Below are 23,401 nucleotides of genomic sequence, written 5' to 3'. Positions count from 1 at the left end.
CTCTTGCCAGAACAAGATACTCGGTAAGCCAGAAAGCTTGCGAAAAAATGCACTTAGTCTAGCACTAATTCTACTCAAATCGAGCATTGTTTCTGTAGTTGATGCAGCTTTAGTGTAGGTACCGCGTAGGTCCTGGCGTAGTTCTGAATCCAGCACGGTGGCTGCGAGAAGACCGTGAAGCAGTGGAAGGCCTACACCAACCACGAAGTGCCCATCCATCTATAGAGGTGTCAATGCTTGGTTTCAGCGTCACGTTTTGTCTCTGGAGGTGGGACATACGTGTCGTATCCGGGAGTGTCTGTGGTTTGACTCGAACCTCTCTGCACTGAGATTCAATGTAGAAACAAGCTGCATCACTAGCTAAGGCCCTAGAGACAATCTAGAAGCAATCTGATTAGTCATCGGAATTGTCCAGCTTTGCTGTTTCAGGCTATATGAGGCCTACCAATTTTTTCGTGCATGATTTTAGGTAAGTTACTGAGATTATTGTGTCATTTGTATAATTTTAGACCTTGCCAGTTCATCTTGCACCGGTTCTGAGCATTGTTAGCCCGGTTTTAGGCCTGCATTGACCGGTGTCCAAACGTGCAACACGAGTGTCATGAGTATATGACAAGATATGAAGAAGAGGACGACGAAGGGACGCCTAGGTGATTTGAATAACGCCCGCATAATTTAAAGAGAAATTAGAAAAGAGGAAGACAAAGGAGAGAGAGCACGAGCGATGACGTGGCCGAGAGAAAATGAGGCACGGGGTCTTGAAACGCAGACGTGCGCGGACAAGGGGTCAAGGCGACACGGTGTTTGCCGGAACCCCATGAGCACAGCTCCTAGGAAGGATGCGCCCCAGCCTTCACAGCAACGCCCTGTAAGCTGCGGGGCGCAGCCAGGAGTTCGACCAGCTCGGCCCAACGACTCCAACCCTCTTGTCATGCACCAGATGGCCTGCAGAGACGCTCTGTAGGCGGTGCACCAAGAACGACAAGCGGTACAGCCGCTGTGGGGACCCGATGTTGCATAAACAGGTCATTGTACGGACCTGACGGTGCAGCTTACGAACGGGACCATCGAGGCAATGAGCTTCGAAGACGGGATGAGCCCTACGACTCGACCCCAGAGCTAAGTCAAGGCATTGCACCTTGAACTCTGTAAATATGACGTTCTAGTCTTGTGTGTGTGTGTTGTGTGTGTATGCATATATATATATATATATTGTGAGGAGGTTTATTAGCCGTTAAAGACAGCGACGAGACAGCGTGAAGAACCGTCCAGCGATCGACACAGCAACGAACCGAAGCACGAGCCGACAGAGCCGGGCGTTGGCGATGCTGCTTGCTGCAGGCACATCTTCTTCACAATCGCCCCCGCTGAAAAAGGAGCCATCCTGGCGACCTAAGAAGTTTCAGGGAGGGGCTCATGATACGGTTTTAGGTGGGAAACATGGACGATGTCACGTGCACGCCGGCGCATGTCATCCGATCGGAAAACTGGCTCAATTAGGTAATTAACTGGAGAGGTTTTCTCTAAAACGGTGTAAAGCCCCTCGTACTGGGGGACAATTTTTGATGAGAGCCCCGGAGTTTGGTATGGGATGGCAAGCCACACGAGAGACCCTGGGGCATAGCTGGGATCCGGAAGAGAGGTGCAACGGTTTTCTTTCTGGCGTTGCTGCTCGTCCGAGGTGAACGCACGGGCGAGCTGGCGGCACTCTTCGGCTTGTCGAGCAGCATCGGAGATAGGTGGACATTCGGAAGCATCAGGACGGTAGGGGAGTAGAGTATCAATTGTATGGGAAGGGTCAGGTCCATAAAGAAGAAAGAAAGGTGAAAATCCCGTGGCTGTTTGTATTGCAGTATTGTATGCGAATGTGACGTATGGGAGAACACGGTCCCAGTTGCTATGATTAGATGCCACGTACATTGACAGTATATCACCAAGCGTGCAGTTAAACCGTTCCGTTAGCCCATTAGTCTGCGGGTGGTATGCTGTCGTTTTCCGATGAATGACGTGGCATTCCGAAAGCAGAGCTTCGACGACCTCGGAGAGGAAAGCGTGGCCTCTGTCACTAAGGAGCTCTCGAGGTGCGCCATGTCGAAGGATAAATTGACGTAAAATGAAAGAGGCGACATCCTGGGTGGTAGTGCTCGGTAAAGCGGCTGTTTCGGAGTAGCGTGTTAGATGGTCGACCGCCACTATAATCCACCGATTGCCATCTGGTGTCAATGGAAGGGGCCGTAGAGGTCAACGCCAATGCGATCAAATGGCTTGGCAGGGCACGGAAGTGGCTGCAATTCGCCAGTCGCACGTAGCGGTGTTGATTTGCGTCGCTGGCAGTCACGACAGCACTGCACAAATTTGCGTACAAAATTGTACATGCCGCGCCAGTAATAGCGATGGCGAAGGCATTCATATGTTTTGAACACCCCGGCGTGGCCACATTGTGGATTGTCGTGAAGAGAGGCGCATACCTGCGATCGTAAAGTGCGTGGAATGACCAGTAGCCACCGGCGGCCATCAGGAGAGTAGTTGCGTCGATGGAGAAGTTGATCGCAGATGGCAAAATGGAAAGCTTGACGCCGGAGGGATCGAGATACCGGGAGGTTGGGCGTACCGAATAGATATTCGAGAAGAGATGCGATCCACGGGTCACGACGTTGTTCGGTGGCAATTGAGTCAAGATTTAACGATGACAAGGTCTGGAGGCACGTGTTTCCGCACGTCGGATCTGGTGGCAAAGGTGAGCGGGACAGGGCGTCAGCGTCAGAGTGTTTGCGTCCGCAGCGGTATACGACGCGAATGTCGTACTCCTGGATGCGGAGTGCCCATCGTGCAAGGCGGCCAGAAGGGTCTTTCAGCGTGGAGAGCCAGCAAAGCGCGTGGTGATCAGTTACTAGATCGAACGGGCGGCCGTATAATTACGGCCGGAACTTTCCAAGCAACCACACCAGTGCCAAACACTCTTTTTCTGTCACGCTGTAATTAGTTTCGGCTTTCGTCAGAGTGCGGCTAGCGTAGGCTACAACGTATTCTGAACAGCCGGGCTTTCGTTGAACAACGACAGCGCCTAGCCCGACACCGCTGGCGTCGGTGTGCACTCCGGTAGGAGCCATCGGGTCGAAGTGGCGAAGAATAGGTGGGGAGGTGAGCAGACGGCGCAGAGTAGTGAAGGCAACGTCACATGCAGGGGACCAGGAGGAGAGGTTCACATCACCGCGAAGAAGCTGGGTTAATGGTGACATGACGGATGCAAAATTGCGAACAAAGCGCCGGAAATATGAGCATAGGCCTACAAAACTGCGAAGTTCCTTCATGGTCGTCGGCTTGGGAAATTCTGCAACTGCTCGAAGTTTTGGTGGGTCAGGTAATACGCCGTGCTTCGACACGTTGTGGCCTAACATGACGAGCTCGCGTGCAGCGAAGCGGCATTTTTTCAGGTTAAGCTGCAGGCCAGCGTTGGTCAGACAAGTCAAAACGTGCCTGAGGCGAAGGAGGTGCGTAGGAAAGTCGTGCGAGAAAACCACGACATCGTAGAGGTAGCAGAGGCACATATTCCACTTGAGGCCACGTAGCGTATTATCCATAAGTCGTTCAAACGTGGCGGGCGCGTTACATAGCCCAAAGGGCATGACGTTAAACTCATATAGTCCGTCAGGTGTAATAAATGCAGTTTTTTGGTGATCGGCTTCAGCCATTGGAACTTGCCAGTAGCCAGACCGCAAATCTAGCGACGAGAACAATTCCGCTCCGTGAGGGTGTCAATGGCGGCATCAATGCGGGGCAAAGAATATACGTCCTTGCGAGTTATCTTATTCAAACTACGATAGTCCACGCAAAATCGGATAGATCCGTCTTTCTTACGCACCAGGACGACAGGAGACGCCCAGAGACTGTAATATGGTCGAATGACGTCTCTACAAAGCATATCTTCGACTTGATCGTTGATGACGCGGCGCTCTTCAGTGGAGACACGGTATGGTCTTTGACGCAGTGGCTGGTGTGGGCCGGTGTCAACATGATGCTTGACTTGCGACGTGCGGCCTAGTTGAGGTTGCGACACATCGAAAGAATTCCGGAACTCATGCAGAAGATCAAGCAGGTCGGCACGTTCGGTAGGAGTGAGGGCGCTGGAAAACGTATCCTTGGACGACTTCTCGAAGGCCGACAGTGATTTTGGGTGGTCGCAGTAGTAATCCGGGACATCAACCAAAGATGAAGGGTCGAGATCCTGCACGCGGCCGAGACATTCCCCCGTAAGCAAAGTGACGGGTGTGGAAAGCGGGTTGAGTATGAACATATTGCTTCTTCCGGCGGCAAGGTCAATCGTTGCGAAAGGCAGGGGCAGAGTTCGACAACTCGTGAAGATATCAAAAGGCATAAAAAAGACTGTAGCGTCAGTGTAGGCGTTGCATGAAACTGGAACAAGTGCGAAATTTTCAGGTGGAATATCGGTATCTTCATGCACAAACAACTTCGGCGGCTGATGAAGAGCGTCAAGTAATAGGACATCACAAAAGGGTGAAAACTCAACTTCAGCGCGTGCGCAGTTGATGACGGCATTATGGCGGGATAGGAAGTCCCATCCGAGGATGACATCATGTGAACAGACAGCGAGGACAATAAACTCCACAATGTAAACAATGCCTTCGATGGACACTTTTGCAGTGCAGGCTGCGAGAGGCGTTACTTGCTGTGCACTTGCGGTGTGAAGTGACAGTCCCGAAAGCGGCGTCGTGACTTTACGTAATACACGGCAGACATTAGCGGCAATATCATAAACAGCGGCGCCGGTGTCTACAAGGGCGAAAGTACAATAACTTTCAACAGTTACTGCGACCACGTTAGCAGGAGAGGGGCGAGGGCTTACAGTTCAAAAATGGCGCAGTTCTTGCCTCTTGAACTGCGGTGCTTAGTTTTCCTGGTCAGATGGTCTGGGCCGGCGACGCATAGGGGAGGGCGATCGCCGACGAGGAGAGGGTGCGCGCGACGTCACAAAGTCGGGGTCGTTGGGAGGAGCATAGCGAGGTGACGAGACCGGCCCGCATCGGGCGTAGGGTTGGCTGCCGGGTTGCGACGACCGGGCATAGTTGCCGAACGTCTGAGGTCGACGGCGGCAGTAGTGGGCAACGTGTCCGGGAGTAAAGCAGGCGTAGTAAATCGGTCGGTTATCGGGCGTCCTCCAAGGATTGACGACTGGTGCTGCCGCCCAAGGTGCAGTATAAGCAGCCGGGTGTGCGGGCTGTGAGCGCGTGGTATAGGGTGGTTGCGAGAGCCTACGTAGAGCGTCTGCATATGTGAGCGGCGCGGCTACGGGCAGCATCTCTTGCGAAAGGAGGCGCCACAGACTGCGCTGCATAGGTTAGGGGCGCGGCCACAGGCTGCTCGGCTGGCGGATAGGCGACAGGAGGGCCTACCGGCTGCGCGACACACTGGCAGTGAACACGGCTGGATAGAGGCAGCTCGTGGTGCGCAAGAGGTACAGCTTGGGCAACCTCTTCCGAAATAGCAGTGCGAAGTGGGGCAGGTAGACGGGTGGTGGTCTCGTGAGTGAAGGGCACTAGGAAAAGTTGGCGGGCGACTTCCTCACGGACGAAGGCTCGAACTTGCTGAAGCAACGGTGAGTTGTCAGGCAGGGTGTCGAAACTGGACAGTGACTCACCACCATGCTGAGGCTGCCGAGTCAGACTGCGTTGCTTCTTTAACTCGTCGTAGCTCTGACACAAGCTGACGACTTCGGAAACTGTGCTCGGATTTCTTGCCAAGAGCATTTGAAATGCGCCGTCGTCGATGCCCTTCAGGATGTGTTTGACCTTGTCAGATTCGGGCATGGTGTCATTCGCACGTCGACAAAGGTCGACGACGTCCTCAATATAGCTGGTAAAGGTCTCGCCAGTCTGCTGAGAGCGGACGCGCAAGCACTGTTTTGCCCGCTGCTTGCGGACAGCCGGCCGACCGAACACTTCAGCACATGACGTCTTGAAGACGCTCCATGTGGGAATGTTGTGTTTGTGGTTGTTAAACCACAATTTGGCGACGCCAGTGAGATAAAATATGACGTGGCCCAGCTTGTCGGCTTCATCCCACTTATCGTTGGCGCTCACCAGTTCGTAGTGCTCGAGCCAGTCTTCGACGTCGGTCCCATCCGCACCGCTGAAGACCTTCGGGTCCCGTAGCCTAGGATGGCCCGGGCAGTTGAACTGGGGCGAAGGTGTCGATGTAGTGGCGTTGTCAGTCATGACAGGTGGTAGCGTGCGGCTTCGCAGCTCCAGGGTGTAGCAACGGGGATTAACAGCACCTTCCACCAAATGTGAGGAGGTTTATTAGCCGTTAAAGACAGCGACGAGACAGCGTGAAGAACCGTCCAGTGATCGGCACAGCAACGAACCGAAGCACGAGCCGACAGAGCCGGGCGTGCTTGCTGCAGGCACATCTTCTTCTTCACAGTGTATATATATATATATATATATATATATATATATATATATATATATATATATATATTATTTCATATTATTTCATCCACTTTTCTTTCTTCTTATCTACATTCCATTGGTTCTAATAACTTCCCCTGTACATTCCTTGGCATTACTGTCTGTCAGATCTCATTAATATTGTGTCAAAACACGGAAAAAGGAGCCCTTAGGTATACACTTCTTTCCCTTATTTCATTTAACGAGGGTCTCGTACTGGCAGACTTGGTGTCATTAGGTTGTATACAAGGGACTATTAATCAGCTGCCCGCTCGTAATAAGTTCACGTGCTACGTGACGCCAAACATGCGCATAAAAGAGTGGTTCACACTCGTCGCTTGGCTTATAAATGGCGCTGACTGTCGCTCCTACTTCTAAATTCACATATAAACCCAAAAAAGTGGATGGAGGGAAGGCCGCTGCGGTAGCTCAGTAGTTAGAGCATCGAACGCGTTATTCGAAGGTCGTAGGTTCGTTTGCTGCTCACGGCTGGTTAGTTTTTCATCCACTTTTCTTTCTTCTTATTTACATTCCATTGGTTCTAATAACTTCCCCTGTACATTCCTTGGCATTACTGTCTGTTAGATCTCATTAATATTGTGTCAAAACACGGAAAAACGAGCCCTTAGGTATACACTTCTTTACCTTATATATATATATATATATATATATATATATATATATATATATATATATATATATATATATATATATATATATATATATATATATATATATATATATATATATATAGTGTGTGGGGAAACTGTTGTAGCGAGTCTGTTGTAGCGAGTCGAGCGAGTCTCTTCTGCGCGTGGCGGTTGCCGCGAATGGTTGTCTCTAGCGTGGGTCCCCGGTGCGTGGCACCGCGGGCTGCGCATCGGGGTCCCTTCTGGTAAGTCAAGCGTTGGCGACGCCTTGGGTGTGTTATTGTGTCTGTCATGTTATTGAGTGTTTGTCGTGTTATTGTGTTTGTCATGGAGTGTATGGTAATATTGTGTAAGGATGTCCTAGCGCATTGATCACGATTCATGTTATTATAATTCGGCGGATGATATCGTTGTTCTAAATTAGTTAAATAAATGTATGTTGTTCTTGGGCTTGGACAGACCGCGTCTGCTGTGTCCGTTCACTCCAAGAGTGTGGTGGTGGCGTGTCGCATGCCAATTCGAGACCCCACAATATCTGAATAAAAAAAAATATATATTAGTTTCCCTGCAAGAGCAAAACAATAAATGCGATAGAAAAAACTTGTATTATTACATGAAGTCGGGCTGGAAAGTACCTTCTTGAATTACGATTTCTTGTAACGCTACAAAAATGCTGGTGTAAAAGAATACGACCACTTCAGGGATAGAAGTACTTTTGACACAGTTTCTTCGAGCTGAGGCCACAGCCCATAACAGGGTATAATACGGGTCCGTGATGCCTGTTGAGATAGTGCACGCGCTGTTAAGTTCACAGTTGCTGCTCGAGCAACCCATCCTCCGCCCCACTTCCCACCCCGTTCCTTCATGCTCTTTGAAGACGAACAGGGCGTTTCCTCTCTGCTAAAGTAAGCAGTCTATGGCAGGCTTCGTACGCGGAGTGAGGTTATTGTATGTGTCCCCCATGCGACAGAGATGGGTCGGCTCCTTTCGTCTCTGCTTCAACCCCATTCATGGCACTCACTCATGCGCTTTTACCCAGGGATAAAACATACGATGCGCAGGGGGACAGCATCAATTTGGACTTCACACGTAACATGATGGTGATGTCAAAAACCCTTAGTGAGCATCCATACAATTGCTACGGCAGCAATAAATATAGAGCGGTGCTGCTTCCTCACGGTGCTTCAGCAGCTTGCTGGCATCCTTTCGACGATTGCAGAACCAGTTGTTCACCATGCCGGCTGTCACGTCTGTGGGAACTGGTTCACCTGAAACACAAAAAACAAAGAAAACAGTTTAATGCACACTCCAATTTCTTTTTCACAACCACCCCTGTCTAACCTGTACAAGGTTATATGAGTGCAAACAGCGTTTACACAGACACACAGACACAAAAAAGATAATACAGGTGGCCAGTTACAAAAAAGTGCAAATGCAATCGCAAAAGCCACGTAGGGAATCGAGTTAGGAAGGGACAATATTGATGCACATGGCAATACTATCATGTGCGAAATGTGCCCAGGACACATCCAAGTCAATTTATCAGCTATAATGTAGAAAAAAAGAATACTATGCCTGTGCTCGTCCATATACTGCACAGCACTTCAGAAACGCCAGAGGCCGAGTTAGTATCTTGGACCGTGAACACAGGAAGATGTTTCCACTTCCCACTGGCACATCTCTCTCCAATGAGGATTCAAAGACATTCTTGGTTGGGGGTCTTGATGTAGTTCTAAATGACTAACACGAAAGCCGAGAAAATGCTTAGCCCGACACGAATGAACGCTAGGGAAGTGCCAGTGAGCGAAGAAATCGCACATGTGATGAGGCGACGACAGCGCTTTCTCCCGAGTGGCGCAAAAGTCAGTCCGAGGTTCGAAAGCGTTTTTAGCAATTTGCAGTAAATTAATACAATGAACTATTTGTTATTCCTGTATTTTAAGTTATTTGGAATCATGGTAAGCCTATTTTGAACTGGTTTTAGGCAATATAAGTATTGTTCTAGGCATGTCTTTGCAATTTCATTTCTAGCATGATCATGTGAAAGACATATGGTTATTGACGAGCCCAGTCCCTAAAGTACAGCGTACAAAAAAAGGGGGGGGGGGAGAAGGCAAGAAATAGATAAGAGGCTGATGCCATAGTTTAGCTAGAGAAGGTTATGACATTGAAAGCATTTGACACTAAAGTTACAGCTCAGGAATTGCAAAGGTCATGGTTGAAGCAAGATTTCGACAAGTGGGCTTGTCTTCGTAAAGGCAGTAAGTGCTTTTCTTAGCAGCGTTTGTGTACAGGCTTTGCTCACGCTAACACAGTCCTCAGAGGAGGAGAAGAATAAGCTTGCATAGAGATTCGTCAATGAATTTTCAGCACTCCAATTATCCAAATGCCAAATCATTAAAAGTATTGAGAAAACAATAAACAAGAGGCTGCTACATAAGTGCATTTTCATTTTCTTGACAAATACCTAAATCAAGTACTTATTTTCCATAAAAACAGCATAAAAGCTGAAATTTTCGCATTTGACTTAATTCATGATGCTACTACAGCTCAGGACCCCTTGTCTTAAAAAATGTCCACTAAATCCATCTCTTAATACATACTTCCTCCATTTCTTATTACATACTAGTATTACAGCACTGTTTTCCACCCAGACCCTCCATTTCGAAAAACAATTCCCAGGCTTCTTTCCAATGACGGACCGATCCTCCTTGTACGTGCAGCGACAAAATCTTGCCCATGAGCAACATTACATATTCCCGAGATTGCAAATTGGTGCCTTGGCCCTACGGTGATGCAGTTTTGGCCATGCAGTCCACATTTTCATTTTCCCGTGCTGTCTTCTGCCATTTTGTCGAACCCGAGACCACCAGGACAAATGGTATTGCCAGAATGAAAGCTCCGAGATGAAGAGGTGTCTTGCTACTGCAGTGCCAAGGGATGGGTGCTCTTGGCACCACGCTTCCTTCAGGCGCTGCTATGATAAGGGTGCATGTGGGGGAAGCCTTGCTCAATCAATGGCTGCACGCCAGTGATGTATCACTGACGTCATGTTACACTGATAAAGTAGGCGTAGTTGTAACGAAGCACTACAACCAACCTTCTCAGCTAAGAGAAAAAGGTGAGACAGGCGAGCGAAGAAACGAAACCAGTCAAGCAGGCTGTTCTAAACTCTGTAACTTCACTATTGCAGCACTTATCTGCGAAGTTCTTGCAACAGCATGTTCACATTGTACAAGTGCACAGTTATTTCTCCATTAGAAAGTCTGGACCACGCGGCTGCTCACTGGCCCTTCAAACAATACAGCGTCAACGCTACCCCTGACAGCAGCTGAACCGCCCAACTCAAAACATCCCAGACATTGGCAGCATTGCCGTCAGAAGCCGCTCAATGGAGGGAGAATCAATCAGCGCGCATCTGGAAGTGACTTCGACTTACACAATGCCGATGTCACTGCTGCAAAAATGGCTGCAGCTTTCGTAAGATCTATTAAGTGACTGCCGTGCACTGTGTGGCCTACAAGTTCCCAACCGATGCTTGTATTTGACTTAGCTTGCTCCCACGACAGCAAAGCACTCGTGACATTCTTGAACTGCTTCCTGAGAGCCACAATCGAGTTCTTCAGCAGGATTAGCAAGAATGAGTGTATTGGCAAAATATGTTGCCTGAAAGATGCGCGACAACTTCAAGCTCCGAGGTCATATATTACACATTAGTGCTTATTCTTAATCCCTATAGGTGGGGCAACAAGTGATAAAAAAAGAGCTTTTGGTGGCACTGTTACTCGTGCTTCACCCTAGAAAACTCTGTATCAGATGTGAATGCTATAATCAGGAATATTTCTTGTTAGTCCAGTGAGGGAACCTGCACATTGCTTGTTGAACTGTCAGGTAATCACTCTGGTCACAATATGTGATGCTGGGTTGGCCAGCACTTTTTGTGCAGTTTGCAATCGTCTCTGACGACGTTTACACGACGAGAGATGCAACGCCAAAAATGGTGGCAAGAATGCTACATTTGGTCCGGCCTTAAGACTATGGAGAAGAGAGCATTGCCAGTAACCTGTGGCAAGAAGCGCATGTGACCGAAATTCTGCCCTTGATTTACGTTGGCTATTGGCCAATGGCCCGCGGTTTAACATCAAACAGCGAGTGCCGGCAGCCTTGAAGCTGCCGGCAGATTGGGCCTCTGTATGAAAAGGGGGTGCCTGACATAACGGCAACTTCATGCTCCGCCGGTGGGTGCTCCTTGCCGCGCACCACTGCACGATTCACCATATAAGATGCTCACAGCAGTGCCCGCTTTCTACTCTGTGCGTATTCAAGAGGATGATGACAGATACGGACAGCGTACCAGAGTTTACGGCACTGAGGTTGCACTCATTGGCGATGGCGTCCCTTTCGTCCGCCTCGGGATAGGGGTTGGCCTCAAATGCCCTCCGCAGTACCTGGAGCTGGGACTCCGTGAAGCGGAAGTGGTGCCTCCGTGGGAACGCCAGGCCTTGAACGCCTGCGGGAAATTAAACGGAGGAGGGCCCAAGAGTGACTACGCTTTATATTGAAGCAACATGCACGGGCTATCGCATATTGGACATGAGTTAATTCAATGTTTCGTTTACCCTTGCTATATCTGTCGAATGTCTATGATAATAGAGATCTCACGTCCCGAAACCGTGACACAATCATGACGAATGCCCTAGTGACACCTACGGAAATTTCGACCATCTCTGGTTCTGTAACGTGCACCTCAATCTAAGTACACGAGCCTCTAGATTTTTACCTCCACTGAATTAAGGCAGAGATTCAATCCTGTGGACTTCAAATCGCCAGTCCAGCATCATAACCACTACGTCAACGAGGAGGGTACCAGCCAAACATGAAGAAAACCTCACCAAAAGCCCGAAATTTTTTTGCATAAAATGCCACTTTCTACCAAAATTCGCAACTGCTATTCCAGAGTCGAGAACTGATGTTTTTGGAACCCTCGTTATTTTTTTTGGAAGGACAAAAAAATTCCAGTTTAAAAGCACCATCTCATGCCTTTGAGCAAATGTATAAGTGTATCAGAAATCTCAATAGCTGTAAACTAGGGGTGTTAGAATAGTGAAATTTCATCTCGACTCAAATTAAAATCGAATAGTGCCGGATATTGTCCAAAAATTTGGAATATCAAATCGAATACCAAGTACGAAAGATTTTACTTAAAATTGAAAGACAGAGCAAAGGAATGAAATCTTTTTATGTCTTCGAGCACGATGCGGTGGGTGACTGCTACTGACTGACTCAAAGTGTCATGCAGAAACACCAGTTGTTGCACATAACATTGGTTCGGGCTCTTTCACCATGATATTACTGTGTTTACAGCTCGTCTGACAAGGGTGATGCTGTGTCCTGGGTCCTCCGGGCCCAACTCTCCAGTCCATTCACAGCAGCATTTCGAGTGTGCATAGGAATCATGGGCGTTTCTGTATGAGTGGCGTAGTTCAGAAGTGATGACTGCACAGCGTGAACGAATTTTCACAAGTGATGCCAATCGCCAAAGATTCCATGGCCAAAATTGGGACATTTTACAGCACTTTCAGGATAAGTGACCAAACCACGCAAGTCTGTGGCTTCGCTTTGGAAGCTAAGTTATAAAGGGCTTGACAGTTTTTGAATTTGTTTTTTTTTATTAGTGGAATGACATAATCTCCTTAAAAATAAACATGCACTTGCTTTAGAACCAGGATATTGATGAGAGCTTTAACGAATGGCCCACTGTATTGACACTAGCGCTAATTTTAGCCACACCACCCTAAGTTGCACCTTTAGCTTTTGTCTTGTTATGGATATTCATACTGTCGCATTATTTGAAACTTGAAGTACTAGCCATTTGAAAGTTGAATCGAACTATTCGATTAGTTATTACTCAATTCAAGTGCGAAACTTGAATATTTGCACACACCTACTGAAAATGTTCACCACCCAAGAAGTGAGCCTGTCTGCCATGACAATAGTTATGAGATGACACTGCATGGAGCTTCAAGCCAGCACTCATGTGACTTTATACATTCACTCTAGCATTTTCTAAAAATCAACTTCATTGTAATTCAAGAGTATTATGCAGTGAAGCATACACAACATAGAATGGTGGTGAAGCACATCAACAATGGAGGGATGCACTTTCCAGTGACATATCATCATCAGCCTGACTACGCCCACTCAAAATTAAGTTCATTTACTGAAGGATCATTCTGTTGAAGCTGCTTCTTTAGCCCGCACTAACTATCTCAAGCATATATCTTTATCGTGAGTAAAGGAAAGAAGTGCACATTTTAAGGGCTCGTTTTCTTTGTCAGACACAATATTAATGAGATCTAATAAACAATATTGCCAAGGAAAGTATAGGGCATATTATTAGAAGTAATTGGAATTTAAATGTGAAGAAAGAAAAGTGGACGAAAAGATAACTTGCCTAGCAGAGATCGAACCTGCGACCTTCAAATGAAGCGTCCGATGCTCTACCAACTGAGTTGGTAGAGCATCTGTGGTTTTTTAACCTGCACCGACATTTCACAGTACACGAACCTCTACGATTTCACCTCTAATGAAATGCGACAGCCATGGTGGGGATCGGACCTGCGACCTTTGGGTCAGCAGCTGAGCCCGCTTAATAACTGCTACCACAGCGGAGAAGGCTGCAACACTTGAAATTTTGAAGAAGAAAATGTAAGCTCCAGCAAAGCTTCTTCCATTGAAGACATGCACAACCAAGTACAATTAAGTCTGCATGGCATGAGGAACAAGTCGCTACAATTTTACAGTTGATACAAAAATTTCACTGTCAGGTGCTTTATCGGAACCTGGTTACCAAAGATCCACAGTCCATGAGCCCACAGCTTCAATGCATTTAGTCTGTATTGTGTGGTCAAACAGCACGCGAGTCAAGTTATACGAGACTCGTAAAACCGCTCCCGACTCTTCGCTACCATCTTCTCAATTTCCTTCTCCGTGACACGTGACTTACCCAGAGCCGCTACCTGCGATATATAGCGCGCCAGCTTGGATACAGACGTCAGAGCCGGGCAAGCATCCAGTGTGATAGAAGAAAGGAATAAAAGCACAGATGAAAACGTAAATGTAGCATGTTTCGCACAACAAAGCCTTCGTCGACGTCGACAGCTCGGACTACAGTTGCAACTTCAACATTTCCCCTCTGCAATAACTAATACAACGCCCCCAGTATGCCAAATTTGGATGTGCCAGGCTTCGAGCTGTGCTTTTTCACTGCAGGCTTGGGGACTTTCTTGATATTGATGTGGCCCATAATTACTGACAGTAAAAATCATAGTTACTAAACCAAAAAATCAAAGCATGATAAAAAGGTTGTATTCTCATGGTTCCTGAACCTGAGTACGGAATATGAGATATATCGTCTACTTAAAACAAACAAGTGGGTTGGGTATATAGTGTCCCATAAAATTACAAACAAGGTTAATCACATGCAAAAGCTATTGTACACGCTACGAGGCGCTTAACAACAGGTGGATTTGCGAGAGCTCTGCCATAAAAATGGGAAAAATCCGATGTCCAAACCACCACGCTGAAAATACTGCGATGAGTGTCGATAGAATTGATTTAGCGCCGCGGCAAAAGCAGCAGGCGGGAACAGCACCTGCCGGAAGAGCGCTGACGGAAGCGATCGCAAACTGTTGCGCAAGGGTTCTAACCAGCGTTACGACACCGCAGGTCGTAAACGACGCGAATTCCATTAGTTAATCGGTTGAACAACTTCGCGGCATTGCGGCAATCCCGGTAGTACGTACGCTCCACTAGTAAGCATCAGCGGAGCGGGCGATCAATCCGCTCCGCTAATGAAGCGGCAAAAGCGATCACGCATTGCAATCAGCAACATAGTAGTGGCGCGGTTAAAAAAAAAATAAACTAATTAATAAAGAGTCGTCTACAAAACAATCCATCAGACGCAGTTCGAAGGCCGGTGCAATAATACCGTTCGCGAAGGAATCGAAGGTGACGTACACTCGCAATAAAAAGGCTTCCTTCTTTTTTTTTTTTTCTAATCCGTCAGCTGATGAAGCTCTTTCGACACGCTCTAACGCTTTGCAGCCAAAGGCTGCGGCCGCGCGCGCTTTATCGACGCGCGAAAAGTCCCACTCCCTAAAGTGCAACCCCGAATTCAACTCTCGAATCACGCACCTAGATGCTTCCGCTAAGCTGCAAAGGCGCGCAATATTCCCGAGCTTTCGCGGGACGCTAATGCCGACCGGATCAGCTGATTCCGTGTTTAGGATCGACGCACTCTAGCAGCCATGCTGCATTCAAGAGGGGGTGCTAGCCCAGCGAAGCAAACTTTACCTCGAGGTACAACAGCATTCGGGTGTCCCTGCGACGAGTCGGGAGGTGCAGTCGCCGATCTTTGACAGCCGTCTCCCACCGCAGCGATGGCACAGTCCTGTTGAAAGCCGTTCTGTTGTTGGTGGTTGTGCGACGGCGATTCAGTCGACGAGCCCTCCGAACTCGAGGAGCACTCCTCGTCTTCGTTTCTCGGCGTCGCTTGGGACGGCGGCGTTGGCTGAGGTGCGCTCGCTACGTTCGTCGTTGACGGGGGCGTCGAAACCCCGTTGGGTGCCGTGAATCCACCGCCGTTAGCACCGGCGTAATGCTGTTGTTGAGGAGGCGAACGTCTTTGCTCGGCGCCCCTCCTGATAGTGCGCTCGAGCCGCTCCAACTTGTAGTATATGATGCCGATCTCTTTCATCGTGACACCGGTGTCTTTTAACCGGCGGACCAAGTCGATCTGTTCTACAGTAAACTTTAGCACCATCGTGGTCGTGCCGGAGGTTCGTCTCCGGATATTGGTTATGTGAGGTTGTTACAGGCGTTTGGTGAGGCATTCGTGTTAAGGGGGCTGATAGTTAAAGCTCTTTACTAACCGTGCCTGGTTAGGTGAGGTTAACTTAGGTCCGCCGGATCGGCCACTCACGGTCTCGCACGCAGTAATCCCTCGTGCGCAGGGGCATGCCTCGGTAACGCGCCGCCCAAGGCATGTTGCGCAAGGTGCACGTTAACGATAACCACACCAGAACACCTCAACCAACTTAACCAACCAACTAACCCTAACTTAAACTTTCTGCTATGATGATGATGATGATGTGGTAGCTTCGTCCCTTTGCGTGAACCGGTGCGCATCTTGAGCCGTGGCAGCATTACATAAATTAACCTATAAAACAGAGAAGTAATTCTCAGTAAGTATTAGTCAGTGAAAAAATTAACAGTGGTCGTTGACCGCGTGCAACTGCTCTTTAGCACCACTAGACAGCGGTAGTGGCGCGTTATAGTTTTGTGTAGTTATTTGCGCGCAGCTGGAGTGCTTTCCACTATGCCCTTTTCAATGCCGGTCACGTTGGCTTGCGTTAGCGATGAGCAGCCGCGGCACGGCGCTGGCGTTCTAAGCCCCGTAGGCTGTCAGCGCGCAGAAATCGATGTTTTCGTGTTTCAAGACTGACATAATTGTGGTTCGTTGAGGTTGTTGGTTACACATTTGTCAATGAGAACTACGGCGTAAAAAGAAGGCGGAGCCTGAGTGAAGGAACTCAGAACGAGCGCTGTCCTCGTTTGTTCGCCAGCGCTCGTACTACTGTGTATTCCATCGCTAGCGCTATGTAACTTTTGGCGCTGTTGTTTTTTAATTAATTTATTAGGAGGGCCCTTTTACAGTTTCGCCGCTGCCTACCGATGGTGTAGCGCAACGACATTGGGTTACTCTTGATTGGGGCAGCAAAGCAGAGCAAGCATATGCGAGGTGGCCCCAAAATGCAGCATGTGCAACTTCGCTTCAGTTATCTTAATTTTTCGGTTGTGCTTCTGCCTACCGATGATATAGCGCGACGGTATTGTGTCAGTAAGGGGGGGGGGGGGTAGACTTTATAATTACCTCTCCTCGAAATTTAAAATTTTTGCTGTGTGAATGAACCAGCCTCCCCCGACAAAAATTTCTGGCTATGCCCCAGATCACCTGCAATGTGTCACACATGCACAAGGCAAGAAATAATGACAAAAATAAACCAGCTTTCTTTCGTCCTTCAAAGAACTACCGCAATTATGCGCGTACACCCACGGTGCCACATGATGAGGAGTTCACAAAGACTAGCTGTGGAATATTGTCCACTGCAGGAAGAAATCCTGGCAATCCAACTAGATTCGACTTGCACCTATCTATTTTACCAGCAGTATGTCTAAATCATGGAATCTCAATCGGAATAATTATAAGCTGAGGGTTTTCACCAGGCAGGCCACTTGGTACATATTCTGCCGACCTGCAGTGTGATCAGCTAGTACAGTCGAATTTGGTTATCAGCAAGAACAAATCGCAGTAATGTTCTAGACAAGCATAAATGCCAATACATACTAGAATTCAGACAAGAAAAAATGTTTCCAGGATACTTGGCCAGACACAAGGGTAACAAGTAAAAAAAGTAAAGTCGACACCACGAATGCTACTGGCATCAATTTTATATTATTGGCCTCTGGTGCCCAAAACACATTGTTGCTTCCTATGCTTCGAAAGATGTGACTAATACTGCTTTAAGCAGTCGGGCAGGGAACCGTAGAACTGCATCAATGAGACTTATGCCAATTCGATAAACTTGCGGTAAAACACAACAGCATACAAACTCGTTAAACGGAACCAGAAGTGGCCAGAAAAATGTGTTCCATTTAATTGAAGTTCAGCTCACCGACAGCCATTCTAGAGTATCATTCTAGAGTATGCCGCTGCAGGCTCATACTAATCTTTCCTTGAGAAGGAGATGCCACTGTCCTCTAAAGTTATATCAGATTGAAATACGAAAGATATATTTTTTGTCACCCTACACGGAGCCAAAATGAAAACCAACAGGAAACAGTAGCAATTTTAAATTCACAGATTAAGAGGAAGTTGATCTCTAATGTAGTTCTAGCGGTAGAGCATCGATTGAATAGTCCAAAGGTTGCAGGTTCAGTGCCTTCCGGTGGCAAGTCTTTACATTCACTTTAACTTTTTGAAATATATATCATGATTACTACACACAATGTTCTTCATACTTACCTTGACATCACGTTCTATCTGCTGGTTTTTACGTGGAACACAGATCACTTGTTACAGAAAAGTTTGAAGCAGCACGAACTTGCCGGTTTCCATAGCAACTGCATCTGCGAAGTTCTTGCTGCTCAAAGCTTGCAGAAAACAAGTTTATGGCCCCGTCTTTTCTCGCTGGCGATTTTGTTTTGAACGATGAGCTACATTTTCAGTGCGATGTGTGAGCTTCGAAACTGCATTCTGGATATGCGAGTGTCAGACAGCGACGCACACGGGCTCTCACACGACCACAGGGTCAGTTTTCATTTTATTTTTCAGCGGGTCATGGAAAAAATATACGAGCATGTTTGTTTTATAGACACTTTCACACAAACTTTATAGTTCCCACGTCGTCACTATCAGATGTACACTACGTCAGCGGTTTCATTTAGAAGCAAGACGGTTGAGGCAGAAAGTTGGGTTAGTTGGTATTGAGAATGACGAGGCACCTTTACAAGCGTAATGACAAAGGGCACGAGAAGAAGCAGCCCGACACTAGCCCGGTCCTGTATTGCTTATTCTAATCTCTGTCCCCGTTATGCTGTAACAATGCTCTTTTATTTACATGCACTGCTTTTTCATGATACCCTGATGAGAAATGTTAGAAATGTGTCTCATGCTTCTTTATAACACAGATAAAGCAAAGCAAGTGTTTCAAACTTGCTCGTCATTTCTCTCTAATCGTGCTATATAAAGTGAGCACGCAAGCCATGCTGCGAGGCTAGTTAATTTATTTGACAACAAACATACAAGCAATGGAAAAAAAAAAAGAAATACGCTGAGCCGGTATCATGGTGTTGTTCCACAGGAGAAGCCCTAAGGGTTCTGTTCCTATCTGAGAAATGACTGGTCTTTCAGGTAATAACGCTGGATAAATATGGACTGTGACTTCTTTTCCAGCTGAGCCAGCTCCTGGACGGCTGGGGCCATCTGCGCAGTGTGCGTGGCGTAGTTGCTCCCTGTGAAAAGACAAACAGATAAGTTTAGGTAGGCCAGTACATATTGTAAAAGAGAATGCAGTACAGTCATGCCCAGATGCAGCAAAAGCTGATTCATTCGACACCCATTAATTTAAACATTTAGATAATTGGGACAGGTTTTCTGGCGCCGGCAAGCATATATGTAGTTTAATGGCATCAAAATTTCAATAAATTGTTCAAGTTTGGCCGCAACCCAGTTCATTCGGGCGATTATTGGTGCACGCCGAGTGCAAACCCTGCAAATGTGTGATGCAAATGAACAAAAACGGTGTTTGCAGACAACTAAAATGAAGTGGCGCAGTATATACTGCCACTGCCACTAACGCGAACTGTGGGTAATGTTTCTGGTCAATGTCGGGATAACACATTCTATCTTAGTTAAGACAGGAAGATTTTAAGCCACGGTCACATTGCAAACAGTCATTATTGGCGAAAATTGCGACTTTAATAAAACTGAAAAATAAGAACGAGATTTACAAATTTCTTAAGAGAATTCAAGCGTGTTGACATGGACATTTTTTAATTGTTTTCTTGATGCTTCTGCTACATCAGAATTGGGTGAATACAAAAAATTTTGCTTTTGCGTTAAGTCCGGATCAATAATATTTTACTGTACATCAAATATGAAGGGCACAAAAGAGTTCTATATATATAGGTCAATTGATTTACAGTAGATTCGTGATAATTCAAACTCTGATAATTCATACTTTCGGTTAATTCAAACAAAATTCAATGTTTTGGTTGGCCCCCTATTTTTTCAATGTACTTAAAAGCCTCTTGATTCAAACTCCATAATTTGGCCAATTCATAGTTTTGCAGGTCCATACCAGAAAATATCAGCTGCTTTCCAACTACTAGTTAAAAATGGTGTGCTTATATCCTAACAGTCTGAAAATAAAAAATAAGCACCTGAGGCCTTCAAGAGAAAAAACTTTGCAAGTAAACAAATGTTTGAAACGAAGCACACACATGGTAAACCGTTATCTTTCTCAAATGGTATAGAGAGCTTTGTGCTGAAGGCACATACCTATAGCTGAGTGATATCTGGGGTTTAACGTCCCAAAACCACCATATGATTATGAGACGCCGTAGTGGAGGGCTCTGGAAATTTCGACCACCTGGGGTTCTTTAACGTGCACCCAAATCTGAGCACACGGGCCTGCAATATTGCACATACCTATGGCAATGAAGCAGTTGGCAATTCACGATTTCTTTAAAAGGTCTGATCAGAAATAAATGGACAATAAACTTGTGGACTTTACACCTCTGCTTTCTGTTCACTGTGTGCAGTTGGGGCTTAAAGACACTTTCAAAACTTTTAGATGTCATGAAATCAATGCTTAATCGTAATGTGTGGTGTCACCTCTCCCAGAGTCATCAATCTGGGAACTTCTGATAATTCAAACTTCGGGATAATTCAAACAAAACTCACAGGTCCCTCCGAGTTTAAATTAACGAGAGTCAACTGTATAATATTTTATCGTATTGAAAATAGAACGAAGGAAATTTTGCAACTGCTCCATATACACAATGATTCGTTATGCGCGGGCTTGACGTCTGCAGGTTTGACTTAGTTCAAACCTGCAGTTAGTACTGTTAAGTTTGGCCTGGAAATTCGTATGGGCAGACGCCATTGTGCGTAAGCCGGCCTATTGGGGAGGCTCTCAATCCCTTCGGCGCCCAGTCTGCCAGACGCTGTCGAAGATTTGAGCAATTACCCTGACCATGCGGCAAGCAAAGGCGAGTTCCTGACTTTCAAATGCGGACCCTTTCGTCGTCCCTTCCAGCGGCAGCGGTGCCTGATGACCTCGGTGATTCATCTGGCGACGGGGAAGCTGTTGCGACCGGCGCCAGAGCTGACGGGGGAGCGGCGCTCTTTTAATCCTCAATCAAGTAGCCGACCGGCCGGCTGCCTATGCTCGTCAGGCATTGTCCCTGCTGGGCGGAGGATGAGACGTCGTGTTGCCACGACATCGTAAACAGTTCCAGAGAGGACAACAAAGAAAGCATCTTCCTGGAAGAGACCATGGCGGCCGCCACAAATCACCCCGCTAATTGAGCGAACCGATCGGCGGACCCTTTGATGTATGCTGTCAGGATCTTGGGACCTCTCGACTGGCGGCACACACACGACGAATAAGAGCCCTGCTGGCGCCACCTTGCAGTGCAGTGATCACGACTCAATATTGGACGTGCACGTGGACCGCGCATGCTCGTCCCCCTCACCTGTTGTGTGTGTGTGATTGGTGTTCCACTCGGAGAGGAGGAGCCCGATGGGGCTTAAAACGACGCTGCAGAGTGCTGGACGTCGCTCTGAACCATGTAACGGTTCAACCACCACGCTCATGGTTTGTTAAACCAGTAACCCTTCTTTGCTGTAAATACGTGTAAATAATGCCATAAACCTGTTTGTTTTCGTATCCTCTTCTTGTCAGCGTTCAGTTCTTTCCCCCGGTTACACCACGCTACCACAAGAGACCGGGTAGACCCCCTTTCGCAACAACTGCTGGCAGCAGTGGGATGCCGCCATCAGCAACTTCCTCCTCCTTCCGACCCATAACAGTACATAATGTGTGCAGTTAGTACATAATCACAAAGTGAAAGGTGCCAGCACATGCGCAAGAGGAGAAACACACAATACAAAAGCTGAACTTGCAATCCAAGCTTCGTGGCCTTAGCAACGAACTTCAGAAAACCTAAGTTGTAATTATCGACTTGAAATACGAGCGCATAATGTATACAGAGACTAAGTCAGACAAGGACAAAAACAAGGTCCTTGAACAAGTCAAGTCCTTTTGTCGAAACACAGGCTTCAAAAAATTTTTTATTGCTCCAAGCTTCCATACCGCAGCCATGGCTGAGCAGTTAAGGCAATATACTGCTCGAAGCTTCCGTATTTCTTTGAACCTTGTGATACAATGTTCGCATCGTAATGTGCTGGAACTGCTCACTTTGGCATGTGCGCATGCACAACAAGCCTCAGCACAAATGTGCCCATTAAGATACCCCTGAGGCATGGCACTCACCCAATTCCCGGCGTTTCTGGCCGTATACAACCTTTCCGTCAAACTCGTCGGCAGGGATCTTAAGGTCGGGTTCCACCTGCTGAATGGTGACGTTCAGGTGGTCTTCAATGTCTGCCAGGTACTGCATGAGTCAAGAAAGACCAACCCGCATAACGCCAAACCTGTAAAATGACTAACTGCTCCTTAAAGAATTGAGCTTGATCAAGTTTCTTGCTTCTTAATAATAATATCACAGAAGCACCTAACAGGTTACGGTAGTTTTCAAGATCAGCGTTGCATTGGATATCTGACTGCATAATTGCACAGGTAAGGCTGATAGTGTCTATGCATTTGTAAGCAAACTGCGCAACAGAGGGCACTAATGTATGTGTGCGTGCTGTGCACTTACGTATTAATTTAAGAAATCTCGTTACACCGTGCCTATAGTGCTAGGCCCTACCACGTCCTGGGGTCAATGCTCGCTCAACGTTATTAAAAATATGCAAGGATGTACAGCCATAGAACAAAGTCTTAACTTTCCTGTGCTTCATCGAGTTCTTTGATGTGCAGATACTGTAGAGAATGCATGAGAAATTTTTGCCAAAATTGTCAGATATGAGAGTATCAGAGATTTCGTGTACAGCATTGTAAACCTGAATAATATTTATGATGAAAGACATTATGAAGAAAACAATGAAAAGTGCAAAGCCACAACACAAAACATACTGGCGCTGAAAATAAACATATAGCTCTGCAAGTGGAGTTTTTGTAAAACACTTTAAGCATAAAAGCTTATAACAAAGGTACAATGAGGGCTGTAGCAACAAAAAACCAAAAATGCAAATAGTTGCATTTTTCTCTTTTTTTTTTAGGCGATAACAGCACAAATAAGATGCCAGAAATCCTAAAAAACCCTAACCGTGAAACAAAAAGCATGCCAAATTTTAGAAAAGTGCAGATAATACAGGCATCATGCCTAACCGAAGAGTGCTAAAATGCATTATAAAATAACAATAATTCGGTTCCACGTTGACAGACCTGCGGCTCATTGTACCAGATGCAGCAGCCGCCGCGGTCCGTCAAGTTCGTGTTGAAGCAGTTGCGGCCCTTGCTCGAACAGTTGGAGTGGTACCACACCTGCGCACCATGTCATGCTGCATCATAAGGATCTAATAAACACAGA

General features: G+C 46.9%; 2 protein-coding genes across 3 annotated transcripts in view; both read right to left on the bottom strand.

The window, feature by feature from the left end:
• Nucleotides 1-16,522, bottom strand: part of LOC119163651 (uncharacterized) — a 36,330-nt gene extending 19,808 nt beyond the window's left edge. The window contains exons 1-3 of one of the 2 annotated variants that reach the window (XM_037415693.2): nucleotides 15,473-16,517; nucleotides 11,472-11,627; nucleotides 8,296-8,385 (exon numbers count right to left, since the gene is read on the bottom strand). In XM_037415693.2, coding sequence (XP_037271590.2) covers nucleotides 8,296-8,385; nucleotides 11,472-11,627; nucleotides 15,473-15,941 — 715 coding nt within the window. In that variant the 5' untranslated portion in view covers nucleotides 15,942-16,517. Of the gene's footprint in view, nucleotides 1-8,295; nucleotides 8,386-11,471; nucleotides 11,628-15,472 lie in introns of both variants that reach the window. The other variant, XM_037415694.2, reaches the window with a different exon arrangement.
• Nucleotides 16,523-18,947: 2,425 nt separating this feature from the next.
• The window catches only part of Ddx1 (ATP-dependent RNA helicase Ddx1), a 36,973-nt gene continuing 32,519 nt past the window's right edge, over nucleotides 18,948-23,401 (bottom strand). Inside the window, exons 27-29 of the mRNA XM_037415692.2 lie at nucleotides 23,257-23,355; nucleotides 22,240-22,360; nucleotides 18,948-19,192 (exon numbers count right to left, since the gene is read on the bottom strand). Of these exons, the coding sequence (XP_037271589.2) occupies nucleotides 19,065-19,192; nucleotides 22,240-22,360; nucleotides 23,257-23,355 (348 nt within the window). The 3' untranslated portion in view covers nucleotides 18,948-19,064. The remainder of the gene's footprint in view (nucleotides 19,193-22,239; nucleotides 22,361-23,256; nucleotides 23,356-23,401) is intronic.

This window comes from Rhipicephalus microplus, chromosome 9, assembly GCF_043290135.1.
Source record: "Rhipicephalus microplus isolate Deutch F79 chromosome 9, USDA_Rmic, whole genome shotgun sequence".
NCBI classification, from domain to species: Eukaryota; Metazoa; Arthropoda; class Arachnida; order Ixodida; family Ixodidae; genus Rhipicephalus; species Rhipicephalus microplus.
Note: the sequence above shows the minus strand (reverse complement) of the source record. Positions and strands in the feature narration are given on the sequence as shown.